The sequence below is a fragment of the Mirounga leonina genome, unplaced genomic scaffold (genome assembly GCF_011800145.1).
Source record: "Mirounga leonina isolate KUSES-001 unplaced genomic scaffold, KU_Mleo_1.0 Mir_154, whole genome shotgun sequence".
Lineage (NCBI taxonomy): Eukaryota > Metazoa > Chordata > Mammalia > Carnivora > Phocidae > Mirounga > Mirounga leonina.
Window position 1 is genome coordinate 45,740,656 of NW_023270389.1, and position 14,215 is coordinate 45,754,870.

At 36.4% G+C, this 14,215-nt stretch overlaps 1 protein-coding gene across 2 annotated transcripts in view; it reads left to right on the forward strand.

The window, feature by feature from the left end:
• The window catches only part of HMCN1 (hemicentin 1), a 482,021-nt gene that overhangs the window by 260,699 nt on the left and 207,107 nt on the right, over nt 1–14,215 (forward strand). For both annotated transcript variants that reach the window (XM_035010675.1, XM_035010676.1), the window contains exons 20-28: nt 1,098–1,210; nt 2,938–3,097; nt 3,685–3,853; nt 6,603–6,730; nt 8,258–8,530; nt 9,092–9,187; nt 11,702–11,896; nt 13,164–13,294; nt 13,460–13,607. In XM_035010675.1, coding sequence (XP_034866566.1) covers nt 1,098–1,210; nt 2,938–3,097; nt 3,685–3,853; nt 6,603–6,730; nt 8,258–8,530; nt 9,092–9,187; nt 11,702–11,896; nt 13,164–13,294; nt 13,460–13,607 — 1,413 coding nt within the window. The remainder of the gene's footprint in view (nt 1–1,097; nt 1,211–2,937; nt 3,098–3,684; nt 3,854–6,602; nt 6,731–8,257; nt 8,531–9,091; nt 9,188–11,701; nt 11,897–13,163; nt 13,295–13,459; nt 13,608–14,215) is intronic.

Sequence of the window (14,215 nt, forward strand, 5' to 3'; positions counted from 1 at the left end):
TTTGGCCTTTTTTTTTTTTTTAAGAAAAACTTATCTAAAGAATAAACCTAGCCTTAGGAAAATACCAGGGTGTAGCAAAGCTAAGCTTTCCAGGGAAGCTTATGAATGGAAGTCTCTGGTATCTCTTGTTCTGGCAAACTTCTCCTCCCGGGTAGCTGTGATAATTCTAGAGAAATTTGTCTCCAAAGCAAGAGACTCAGTGAGTGCATGAGCCCTAGGAAGCCGTTGCAGTCATCTTTCCAGGGGAGGGAAAAGAAACGCCTGGTATATATCGGGCTTGTATTGTGTTCCTTGCACTATGTGAAGAACTTTCATGTATGGGAACTTTGTTAATCAAATTCATTATTTTGAGAACACTGAGTATTGATAATTTTTCATATGCTAGTTGCCTGTGATTCATTGAGATATGCACAGAATGGAATCATTAACAGTCTTCCTTTTCCTTTTGCTTCTGCTCATGTAATGTTAATTCTTCAGTTGCTTTCTAAAGTCAAAAGGTATGTTATTCTTCTTAGTGAAAACTACTGACTTAGATTCTGGTATTTTAGTCTTTTAAATGTAAACGCCTAAGGCCTTGCAAATTTTATTGTTGAATTTCTTTTAAGAAAACATATCCTTCTTTCTAGGTTAAATTTAGTAGCTTGTTAAGTAGTTCTTGTGAATAGGCAGATATTAAATGTGTAGTGTTTAAACAGTCCATTTCTGTGACAGTGGGCTTACGTCAGCTCACTGCAGCTTAATGGGTAATGGACGATGATGAAAGGTCTGGTTAAATGTGTAACTGTCAGGATGTAATTCTACCTCGAGTTTCCAGGAAAACATGGATTTTCTTCAGTCTTATTTTTGTTAGGAAAGTTAACTTGCTATGCATAATGTACTACTTGACTTAAAGTTTTTATTAAATTCTTCAGATTACAGATACTGTATTTACTTTATTACAGTTACTTACACGTTACCCTACATTTCTATAAGAAAATATTGTCTTAGCTAGTTTTTACAAATAATGTAGTCTATCCTAAAAACGTGCAACTTTAAAACATACGAGGCTAAATGGAACAACAGATGCTCAGATTCTGCGTATTGCGTCCTTTTTTTAGTTCTGCCAACCATTCAGCATGGGCAGCAGGTACTCAGCACAATTGAAGGCATTCCAGTAACTCTACCATGCAAAGCAAGTGGAATTCCCAAGCCATCTATCATCTGGTCCAAGGTAAATGACCTACCTAGTGGTGTTTGTTAATGTTATGTGTTATCACAACAATGTTTGAGTATTTTTCATCCTACGTGGGACTTGTGACTGTACCGTAGAATTTTATAAAAAGGAAAACCCATGCAAGTCATACCACGTGGAAGGGACCTTAAAATGTTCTTAGTGCAGTCACCTACTTGATGCTGGAGTAACATTAGCAACACAACATAGCACCTTCTGCACACCAGGAGCTTGTCTAAACACTTTGCATGTTTGTAGCAGATCCTTCTTTACCCTTGCCACATCCCGGCAGCCCTTGTGATTTCAGCGCAGCTCTGGTGGACAGCTCCATGCACTCTGCCAGAGTCACTCCCACTTCATGCGTGTGCCTCTCTGGTTTTTGGACTCAGGGCTTTGTCTCCAAAGTCCCATAAGACCACTCAGCCTGTTCTTGGGTAGCCAGAAAGTGTAGGGGCAGTAACGCCTGTGGGGGGCAGGTGTCTTATGTAAATGACCTGCTTCTCATCCATCAGAAGAATATGTCTTTCTGAGTTGCTTCTACATAGTTTCTCAAAGGATCCCCAGCAAATGGAAGCTTATCAGCCCAGCCACAGAGGAAACAAGAGCACTGAAATCCTTTTTAACTTTCCTTCCTTCTGTGCCTCACTCTCCCACCCACCTGCTTGAGCCTCTGGGGATACTTTCCCCACTAAACTTCTTGCCCCCAAATCTTTGTTTCAGACCCTGTTCTCTTAGGAAGCCAAAATAAGACATACACCCAACTCATTTATTCCCCTCTGTGTCCCTCTCGTGAAGTTGTCCGGCTTTTACTTGTATTCTTGCACTGAGGAAAAACCCATTTCCTAAGGAAGTCCTTTTCATCTTTGAACAGTCATGAAGACAGCATATATTTTCTGTAAATTAATTTAAATCTGGCAGCTGTAAGTAATATGAAATGATGGCATAATAACAAAATATGGCATTTGTATAATTAGTACTACAACCCAAGTATGTATGGTAAATACATGTATGTATGTATGTATGTATGGTAACTACCATCTAATTTTATATATCTAAAAAGCTCTGAAATATAAAGTTGGTGCTGACATCTGTAAATTAAATAAAAAGGTTAAGATTTCTGCATTCTGGACACAAAAATCCAGTGCTGTAGCTGATCCCCAAACTGTACAGCATCTAGTACTGTATAGAAGTTTAATGCATTTTAGGAAAATGTAAAAATGAAAAGCCAGAGTGGCCTCTGTGCTGTGATAAAGCACAGAGGTTAAGAATTTGGGGTCCAGAGCCTGACTGCCAGGGTTCAAGTCCCAGCTCTACCACAGACTGACTGTTACTCCACATCATCCCCAAGCTTTAATATTTTCATCTATAAAATGGTGATTATGGTAGTTCCTACTCATATAATTGTTTTGAATGCGAAAATAGTTCATTCATGTGAAGCACTCAAAACAACAGTGCGTGGCTAATATAAGCACTGTCCCATTCATCACTATTACCATTATTCCCTCCATTTTAAGTAGCTCTGGAACAAAGGGGACATGGTTCAGTATGAAGAAATACCGCCTTTGCTTTATTTGCTTAATTTTTCGTGTAAATAACTTACTTCAGATTAGCATTTTTTTAATCTAGTATTTTACCCCCATGGAGATCTTTTTCTTCCTCTCTTCCTTTTCCAGACATGAAGTCACTCCTTTATTATCTTAAAAAACACTCTTTGTTGTGTTTTCCAGAAAGGGGAGCTGATTTCCACCAGCAGTGCTAAGTTTTCCGCAGGGGCTGACGGAAGTTTGTATGTGGTGTCACCTGGGGGTGAAGAGAGCGGGGAGTATGTCTGCACCGCCACCAATGCGGCTGGCTACGCCAAAAGGAAAGTGCAGCTGACCGTCTACGGTGAGAACCCCCGGAGGGATGTTGTTCTTTGACGCTGTCTGCCGGGGCCAAAACTCACATTTCTCTCCCAAATCATATTACCAGGGACTGTTCTCCTAATGTGAACTGCATTTTTGCTGCCAACCAACATCTCCTCTACTGAGATTCTTATTTAAAGGGAGAGTAATTGTATAGCCATTAGGAAAAATTTTATGGTGTTTTTCTGAGAAGTATGCTTATTGCACCCAGCCAGCTTCAGAAACACCAGTTAGTTAAAACCCCTAGCAAAGCCAAACCTCAGCTATGTCTTGGTGAGCACTCTGCCTTGAGGGGTTCTTTGTACAAATGGCAGACTCTGAAAGGGCATTTCAGCTGACCTCTTCATTATGTTCTGAAAGGAAGAACTAAAAAGGGAAACTTTCTGGTCATTTTCCTTTCAGCTCTCGCTATAAATGTATTCATGGAAAGTTTTAGATATGCCCTGAAGCTTTGGAATAGACAGCAGCATCTTTTTGTACATTTTTAAAGAATATTAATAGTCCACATTTGAATGTAAGTTAAATGTTTTCAATGTACTATTTCCCTTCCAAAACATGTGTTTATTTTAGTAAGGCCCAGAGTGTTTGGAGATCAACGAGGACTGTCCCAGGATAAGCCTGTTGAGATCTCCGTCCTTGCAGGGGAAGAGGTGACACTCCCATGTGAAATAAAGAGCTTACCCCCACCCATCATTACCTGGGCCAAAGAGACCCAACTCATCTCTCCATTCTCTCCAAGGTAGGGGATCTGGGATGAACTGCGACATGCAAAAACAGAATCTCTTAGGGCAGGTGGGTGTACCTATTCAGGTTTTCAGACGTTTCAAAAAATAACTTTTAAATTTGGGATAATTCACACACATATCTGAGCCTACAGAAAATATATGTATACTTTCTAAATCACTCTTTAATATCAGAAATGCCAGCACCCAGCTTTGACATAAATTCCTACAGGTGCACATACAAGGTAGTTATTGAAATGGAGCATATTTGTGTGTATAGGACACATAGAATCTCATTAATCCCACAGGAGCAGTAGAACACAGTAAGTACTCTAATGTTTAAGACTTGACTTTCGTTAGATGGTTTTGTAAAAATTTTCTTGATTAAACCCTTAGACTTTTAAAGGCCCACTGAGACAATATATTTGATAGGCTAAGTGACACGGAAAGCAGAATGCCAGAGCCTTTAAGGTATCACCTTTGTTGCCATGCAGGTACAAGGTTAAATTTACCTCCGCCACTTAAAGTTTGCCTGAAACTTTTGGCAATTTTTTTCAGTGGCCCTCTGAACCTTAGATTTCTTATTTATAAAATGGAGTTAGTATTTGCACAAAAGGATTATATAAGATAATGTATATTTCACACCCCCGTCTTTAGTTCTCAAGGAATAGTAGCAATTACTATTTTAACTCAACATCATGCCAGAAGTTACTGGTGGAATAAGAATTATAGCCTCCAGCTTTGTCTGTTAAACTTACTGATGTATAGTTATGAAGCTACCCCTGGTGGGGGTAACAAAGACAGTTAAGAACTACTTTACATAAGCTTACTATTTCTTTGACAAATATTTGCTTTGGATATTTTTGAATGAAAGAAATACCATATTACAGATACAGTTGAAGTTTCCTTGTTTTCTTCCCCATTCTCTTTTTTCCCTTCCCAGGGGCAAATACTGCCACAGGATTCATGTGCTTTCTATGCATCCATTCTAAAACTGTAGAGGATCTTGTTTTCTGTGTTTTTACTTTTGCTTTTTCTGTCTGCTTTCAATTTGCCGTGTAACATATTAAGTATTCTTATTCTGCTTGTTTTTTTAAGTCCACATTTTTTTCATTTATTCATTTTTAACTACCATATACATATTCTACATTTTGTGTGTACATTTCCCAGTGTATGGACATTCAGGGTTTTGTTTGTTTTTCTTTGGTTTGGTTTTGGATTTTTGGTTTTACAAACAAGGCTTTTTAGTGAATATCGTTATGTATGTCTCTCTATATACACATGCATGAATTTCTTTAGGAGTGGTACCTAGAGCTACAGTTTCTGGTCAGGATGAATTCCTACTTTCAGCTTTGTAGACAACGCTAAATTGCTGTCCAAAGAGGCACTACTGGTTTACCTTTCTCCCATTAGAATATAGGTGTACCTACTTCCCCATTATCATCAATGCATGGTGTTGATGGACTTAAACATTTTTGTTGTTCAGATGGGTGTGAAATGGTATCTTGCAACTATCTGAGTTTTCATGTGACTGACTTCCAGGGAGCCCAGAATGCCTTTACTTGTTTGTTGGCATTCGTGTCATCTGTGACTTGCCTCTCTTTAAACCTGCTGCACAGATTTCTGGTGACTTGCTTGTCTTTTTCTAGTTGAATATAGAAATTGGGTCTGTATTCTTAATAACAGTCCTTTGTTGTATGTGTTGAAAATATCTTTTCTCAGACCACTGCAAGGCTTTTAATGTGTGATGTCTGATTATACAGAATTTTACATTTTTTTTGTAGCTCAGTGTATTAATCTGTTTTTAAAACTTGTACTTTATGAAGGATATTAACATGGCCACCAGTATTCTATTCTATTTTAAGCTTGTTTTTCACATTACGGACCTTAATCCATCTGAATTTTTATGTTGTGTCTAGTATGGGTAGTACTTTATTTTTAGTTATTTATTTATATTTTTCCCATGTGGAGAACCTGTTGTGCAACATCATTTTCGGAAAAATCAGCCCTTTCCTTGCTCTTTGTAATATCACCTCTGTTATTGCGTATTATATGTTGGATTTTCCTATATGCTTATTTCTTTCGGGGGGAATTCTGTCCTCAACTATTTATTCATTTTTCTGTCTCAGGGCCAGTAGAACAACTTTCTTTTTCCTAGGCTTATAAGAAATCTCGGTATTAAACAGGTCTATCTGGCCCTCTCCCCCTTAAAGCTATTTCAATACAATTAACATAATAACATTTTTATATGTAGATCTAGCTCACTCAACTATATTATTGTCCTGTAGGAAGAATATATTCAAATAAATTTTTGAGAATTACGTATGTACCTTCTTTTGCCTTTATTTTAACACACTAAATTTTTTAACGAAGCATTGCAGAAAAAACAATACAGTATTCAAAATATGTTCAAAACTTACTAAAATATATATTTGCTTTGTGGAATCACAACTTAACAAAGCAGAGAAATGTATAATTTTTGGATAATTTCAGGTCATTAGGTTAGATCTAAAAGTAAAAGAAAACTGATTTTGTATTTGGTCAGAACATCATACAGAATATATACACAATATAATATGAAATATATACACATATGTAATATAATTATGAAAATTCCTGACTTTTAAAGTGTATATAAGTAATATAGATGGGAGAATAGTTTCAAAAACTGCTTGCAGAGTAGTAATTTCACACTGAAGTGCAGCTGCATTGGAGATATTTAAATTCTCATGTTCTATGGTCTACTATGTGGTTTCTTTCTTTTAGACACACATTCCTCCCTTCTGGTTCAATGAAGATCATTGAGACCCGTGTTTCAGATAGTGGGATGTATCTTTGCGTTGCCACAAATATAGCTGGGAACGTGACTCAGTCTGTTAAATTAAATGTCCATGGTGAGTTTTGAAATGAAAGCATATGATATCTGTGTACTGGCCACAGGAAAATCCGTCATACCAGTTTCTTTGATAGTTAATCTCTAAATTGTATATAGAGTAATTAGAGAAAAATTTTCTAAAGATGGAGACTTGGGATTTTTCTTTCATTTGCTCTGGAAAGTTTATTTGCCACCTATAGACAACTTTTCCCCTTTTCCTCAAATGAACAGTATTAAAATTTTGGCTCTCCATTTTACTAAATGTCCACAGTCACTTATGATAACTGTTGATACAATGTAAAAAAAGAAAATATGTTTAGACTCATGGCTTTTTGTGGAAGTGAATGTGAGTTCTCAAAGAAGAATTTACTAGTATTTGAATGGTCATTTTCAATATTCAGAGAATTCAGCAACTGAAAACATCCTGCTTCCTGGAACTCTTTAACTTTTTAAAAACTTTCTAGTTAATCTGTTTTATTCCCTCAATTTTACCATAGTCTGTCCAAATATTTATTTATTCAACACATGCTTAGTGAGTACATACTCTGTCAGGCATTGTGTGGGTGCCAGATACTCAAATTTCAGGAAAAGATTTTCTCAGATAACATTGACCTGATTTCACTCTCAGATCAATCACTATAATAGTGTCCTATTAACCATGGGATTTGAGATCCAATGAGAGTTCCATCATTTCCTAGCTCTAGGGTATCGTGGATTACCTAATATTACCTAATCTCTCTTATCTTTAGTTTTCTCTTTCATAAAATGATAATAACAATCCTCTCAAAATTATAAAGTTGTTACAACCTTTAGAATGTATTGGTTAAATATTAAGTTTTAAAAAATGGACAGAGGGATGGGGCTTTTTAGCAATGTAAGGTACATAAATTCTAATGATATCCTTATGAGTCAAATTGATTCTCTAGTGTATAATGCTTGTATGTGGAAATGAATAATACTTACTAATGTTTTGATAAATTATCTCATTTAAATTTCTAAAGGAAGGTAGATAAAGAGAAGTAATAGAGACTTGATTTTGATTTTCTTCTCTGAAATTAGCAAAGGTTTTTATGAGAAACTTTTCTTACTGTCTGGCTAAACCTTCTACAAAGAGAACAAAAACTAGGAGTACCTGAAGAGAAATGCTTTTTCTTTTACTCCCTTGTATTATAGAAATCATTGCCTTTTAAGAGGGTTTTAAACTTTAAAATTATTTATAACTTAAAGGAAACCTAACATTTTTAAACACTTGCCTTTTCCTCAAGTTTGGCATGAGGGATTTTATATTTATTATTGCCCATAATCCTTGCAGTGTACTGATATTGAAGAGGTTATTTTTGCCTGGAGTATCAAGGAAACAGGCCTCAGGAAATTTACCGACTTGCCCTAGATCGATCACACAGCTGGTAGGTGGCCTGAGCCTGGGTCCAAATCCTGAGATCGTTCCACTTTCTCATGCTGCCTCTTGGTAAGGAGTTCGCATTAAAAGTGAGAAGAGAAAGGAATTTTTTTAAATTGGATTATTAATACTCAAAATTGTGTCTAGTTCCTCCAAAGATACAGCGTGGCCCTAAACTTACGAAAGTCCAAGTTGGTCAAAGAGTGGACATTCCGTGCGACGCTCAAGGGACGCCTCTTCCTGTAATCACGTGGTTTAAGGGCAGAAGTGCCTTGCTGGTTGACGGAGTGCAGCATGTTAGCAATTTGGATGGAACGTTAAGCATCGACCAAGCCATGCTCTCTGATGCCGGCCTATACACATGTGTCGCTACTAACATAGCAGGCAGTGCTGAGACGGAAATAACACTACAAGTCCAAGGTGATGTTTGGCACAGAAAAATACGTGTATGGTGGGGGTATATCATACAACCTGCTGGCATAAGCTGTTCTACTGTGAGTCGGCAGAAAGCAAGCAAATAAGTAAGAAATACAGGTCATGAGAGGTACTATGTAGAAAATTAAAATCGGGTGATGCTCCCTGCAGTTGTCTACTTCAAAGATTTTATTTACTTGAGAGAGAGAGGAGAGAGAGAGAGAGAATCCCAAACAGACTCTGAGCTGAGCACAGAGCCCAAGGCAGGGCTTGATCTCATGACCCTGAGATCATGACTTGAGCCCAGATCAAGAGTCGGTCACTTAACTGACTGGGCCACCCAGGCGCCCTGTAACTTGTCTTTTCTAGCGAAATATTTGACCAGATATTTTTAGCAGTTTGATAAATGTACTACAGTAAAGTGTCTGGCAGCTATAAGTGTGTGTCATATTTAGGAGAAGAATCAGGAAAGATAGCAGTTCACCAGTGTAGCTGGTTGATGATGCTTCAGGAGAGTTTGATATTGCTTAAGGAAAGCCTGTGATAATGCATTTATTTTTCTAATAGAACCACCTACACTGGAAGACCTAGAACCTCCATATAACACTCCATTCCAAGAAAGAGTGGCCAATGAACGCATTGCATTTCCATGTCGTGCAAAAGGTGTGTAGTCCTTGGACATATGGGAATTAGCATAATGTTATATTATTTCAGAATTCTCTGTTGAACCCAAAACATCTTTTTGAAAAGATCCGCTTGTTAGTCCTTGTTATAACATTTGGGCATTAATCCCTCTTTTAAATAACAGCTCTTGGAATAGGTGTTTTTCCCTCACAGGTATTTTATTTACTTCAGTGGAAAAGCCTTCTGTTCTTCCAAGCTTGCCTTATCTACTATGTTTCCCATGTAGTTCAGGCTCCTTCCTGTCACTTCTTAGTTCATTCGGTTTTGATAGGATTTCTCTTTAAAATGTGACAACTATTCAGAATTTTCTGCATTTATCTCACTCAGAACTATGATTTAGGACTAACCCCCCTGTTTGTTCTGGATACTGCTCTTCTAGAAACCCTTTTTCTTAGATTTACCCTCTACTGGTAATCCTAAAGCCAGGTTCTAACTTGGCACTCTGGGGCTTATCCAAACCCCTTTTACCTCCCTGAATTTCTGGGCTTTCTATCCCCCCATGTTTCTGGGCAGGAAACTGTTACTGTTTTTCCCTCAGGGGATGTGAAAGAGGCATTGTCACTATCAGCCTTATTCTGGATGCCAGTAGGTGGTTTAGAACGTCCTTTCTTTCATGTTTGCTTTCATCCACAGTGACTCAAACAGGTTTACAGCAGTTCTGGCAAATTCCAGACAGTATTCTTTCCGTCACCTCCATGCATCTGGTACCATCAGTGCTCCCACAAAGGCCTCTTAGAGATTGTTCCTGGAGGCAGCAGCAGATGAAGGGCCTCATGGCTGTTCCTGCTTCTGTAGCAAGATTTTGCATCTCTCCACAGTGGCTCTCACCAATGGGTTTTTTTCGGTAGAAAAAAAGCATTACAAGAGAACTTAAACAAGCTTTTCACATATCAAGATAATTATCAGTAACTATCCCCATAGCAGTGAGGGGGGAGGCAAGGCCTGGAGAGGAGACCCTTCGAGGGTTTAAGTTCAGGTATTTGCAGTGAATATTGGATGCCTCTGGATCGCTACCAATAGCCCTGTTCTTTGCTCTCTATTGGATCCCAGACTCCAGTGCTGGCTTGGACTTCCCTTTTCCCAGCTGTTTTGACTTGCCTTTTCCACTCTGAAAAACCACCTCTTGGGTTCCCCATTTTCACCTGGGATATAATTCTTAGGTTCATTTAAAGTAGCTACATGCCTTTTCATTGTCTTGTGCAACAAATTTCATCTTGTACATGATGGTTCCACCATTTATAAGTTAAAGATAATACAACTTCTTTTGCTCGTTTGTTTAATTTTTCATTTACTCACTCAACAAGCATTCATTGAGAAATCTGATTGAAATGCATAAAGGAATGAGTGGGATGTGAAGAAATGAGGCAATGATTATACCCCTTTTTTCTTTGAAAACATAGAAAACTGCAGTCATCTGTTCACCTTCTCTTTCTCATCAGTCAGCTTTTTACTGTTAGCACAATGAAATAGGCCAATCTTCTTGTTTTATTTTTTTTCTCGCAAATGCAACTTTCATAGTCACTTTCATAAGTCCTTAACTCAACTTGAGTTTAACCTTAGAGACATGTTTTATATATTCTGCCATTCTTTTATAATTTTCTCGGATTTATGCCAGTACTTTAATATTTTTTATCATCCTTTAATATAAGATTATTAACAATGTCAGACAACCACATTAATTTAATATCCTTTTTTTATTTTTATAGATATTAATTAAATTTTGAAAGTACTTAGACTAGTGTCTGACACATTGTTTGCTAAATAAATTCTTTCTTAATATAGAATTAATGTTTGTCTATTTCCAGTATGTGCTTTTGGCTCTATTACATACTTCAAGATGGATTTATCACTTCCACTCATCAGCACATCATTTCCAGTTATTCATAAATAAATCTAGGAAATCAGTCTTGCTCTCTGCTTTCCCAATTTTCTTTTCATTATAAAAAGTCAAGAATTGTTCCTATTGTCCTTCGTGTAACAGCATGAGATCACCAGATGTGTTAGTAGTAAACGTTCCTCATCTCTACTATATAAAGCATCACTTCTGCACTTATGACTCTACTTGGTTGGGCAATCTTTATGTTGTATTCCTGTGATAGCCTCTTGCTTTTTGTTCTTCATTTATTTTTACCCCCCAAACTCTCTTCATTTGATCAATATAGTTTTTTCCCCCACTAATTACCATCAACTCACACAAGAAAATGCTTTGGTTTGCTTACTGTCTTCTGAAAGTCTTGATAAAGACAACTCGCTCAAACTCTACAGTAGAGACAGGTCTCTTGAGACTGATCAGAAATTAGAGGCATTAAATACCATAATCTCTTTGAAATTTCATGCCAGCAGAAATATCTTGAAAGTACCTTAATTAATTAATTAATTTGTACCTTAGGGTACAAATTATAGTCATAACAAAATTTTGTTTCTCCTCAATGTATTTAATAATCATTCCTAATTTTATTATAAAATACCACAAAACTCTGATTTCTTGTTTAGGGACCCCCAAACCAACCATCAGATGGATATGGAATGGTAGGGAGCTGACAGGCAGAGAGCCTGGTATTTCTATTTTGGAAGATGGCACATTGTTGGTTATTGCTTCTGTTACACCCTCTGACAATGGGGAGTACATCTGTGTCGCAGTCAATGAAGCTGGAACCACAGAAAAAAAATATAACCTCAAAGTCCATGGTAAACATAGATAAAATACCAAAATCATATACTTGAATATGTGACATTTTCTAATTCTCATATATGTAAGTTATTCTTTCATTGTAGGCTTATTTAATATTAATGTGAATAGAATGTTATCAAAAGGAAATTGATAATCTGATTGCATTGGTTAATTGATTGATTTAAAATTTCATGTAATTTTTTATTGTGACTTTATTTAAAATTCAGTAGTAGAATAGTCAAAAAGTTTCATGAGCTAAGCTAAGCTATCTACTTATCCTACCTAACAGCAAAGAAATTTATTAACTTCGTGTGTGTGTGTGTGTGTACGTGTATTTTCCCAGAGATATTTTATATGTAACAAGGAAATATGAATATATATTTTATCTTCTTTTTGTGTATAAAAAGGTACATATATATAGAAGAACATTGTATCCATTACTCTACACCTTGTCTATTTTACTAAAATATCTATCTTGGGGATTATTCATTATTCCTAACTCTTATTTATACCTATATAGCATCCCACTGTATGGCTATGCCTTGATTTCCTTAACCTTCATCTATTAATGATGAACATTTAGGTGTTACCAGTTATTTGTTATTATAAGTAACACTTTATTTTTTTATTTTTTTATTTTTTTTAAAGACTTTATTTATTTATTTGAGACAGAGAGAATGAGAGACAGAGAGCATGAGAGGGAGGAGGGTCAGAGGGAGAAGCAGACTCCCTGCCGAGCAGGGAGCCCAATGCGGGACTCGATCCCGGGACTCCAGGATCATGACCTGAGCCGAAGGCAGTCGCTTAACCAACTGAGCCACCCAGGCGCCCTATAAGTAACACTTTAATGAAATATTTGTACATTGGTCATTTTGCATCAGTCACAGGTTATGTTCATTTTAAAATTTCATGGATATTGGCTTCCATAGACACTGGGAAATATGCACGTCCATCAGCAAAGTAGTGAGTCCCTCTCGTGACTTCATTAAGACCCTAGCAGTTTACATTTTGAGTGGTATGCGGAAACTAGTTTCTCCCTTAAATTTATCCTAAGTTTTATCCTCATTTCAAAACTCTGAACTGATAAAGTAAAACTTTAATAAGAGTTATTTTATAAATATATTGGTCAAGATTTTTCATATTATGTTAAGGCATGTGCTTAAATATGACCAGCCTTTCTAGTTATCAGATATCTTAGAATTTGCTTTCTAAAGGCCTGTGTAAAGAAACGTCATAAGTAACATTTATTACAAAATTATCTAGCCATGACTCCTCTTTTTGCAGTTCCTCCAGTAATTAAAGATAAAGAACAAATAACAAACGTATCTGTGTTGGTCAATCAGCTGACCAATCTCTTTTGTGAAGTTGAAGGTACTCCTTCTCCCATCATTATGTGGTACAAAGATGACATCCAGGTAAATGAAGACATTAGAATATGCATAATTCCTTGCCTCTGCCTCTGAAATAAATCATTCAAATGTGACTTTCTTATTAATAATGATACAAAACTTCTGTGTCAATTCCTAATTGTGCATTTGTATTGGGATTGGAAATAACACTGACCATTTTGGCCTTTGAAGGTGACTGAAAGCAGCACTATTCAGATTATGAACAATGGAAAGATATTAAAGCTCTTCAAAGTCACTCCAGAGGATGCAGGAAGATATTCCTGCAAAGCAGTTAATATTGCAGGCACTTCTCAGAAGTATTTTAACATCGATGTGTTAGGTAAGGGAAACAGTCTTTTAAAAACGCTACAATTATCAGATGCATTTCTTGTAATAGAATGGAGCTGACAGTTATGAAAGAGCAAAGAGATTAAAAAATTGAAAAGAGAAATATCATTTGTTTCACTCTTTCATTATTTTGGTCTTTAATATTGGTTAACTGGAATCATATGATATAGAATATTTTAAGTTTTTTATTATTTATCATAGAAATGTCTGTGAATATTTGGTACTATCTTATGCATAAAATAATAAATAACTACTCTTGTTGATTTCTCCTATTAGGTGGGCAGTAAATTCTCTGGGGAGTAACTATACAGGATGATGCAGAGTAAAACTCATTAATGCTCTTGACACATGAAGCTGCTAGGTTGTAACTTGAACTGGAGAAAAGTAGCAAATGCACCTTTCCCTGCATTCTAATTAACTCATAACTAAATCACCTCTGCCCTGATCCTAATTAAGAGGGGAAAATTCTGAGTGTGGGTAGAGGAATTGAAATATAAGACATTTAGAAAATTTTAATGGTACTCATAAATTTAAAGTTTTATAATTTTAGTTTATGAAATTATATTTGCCAATTAAAGTTTACTTTGTGATAAAATGACT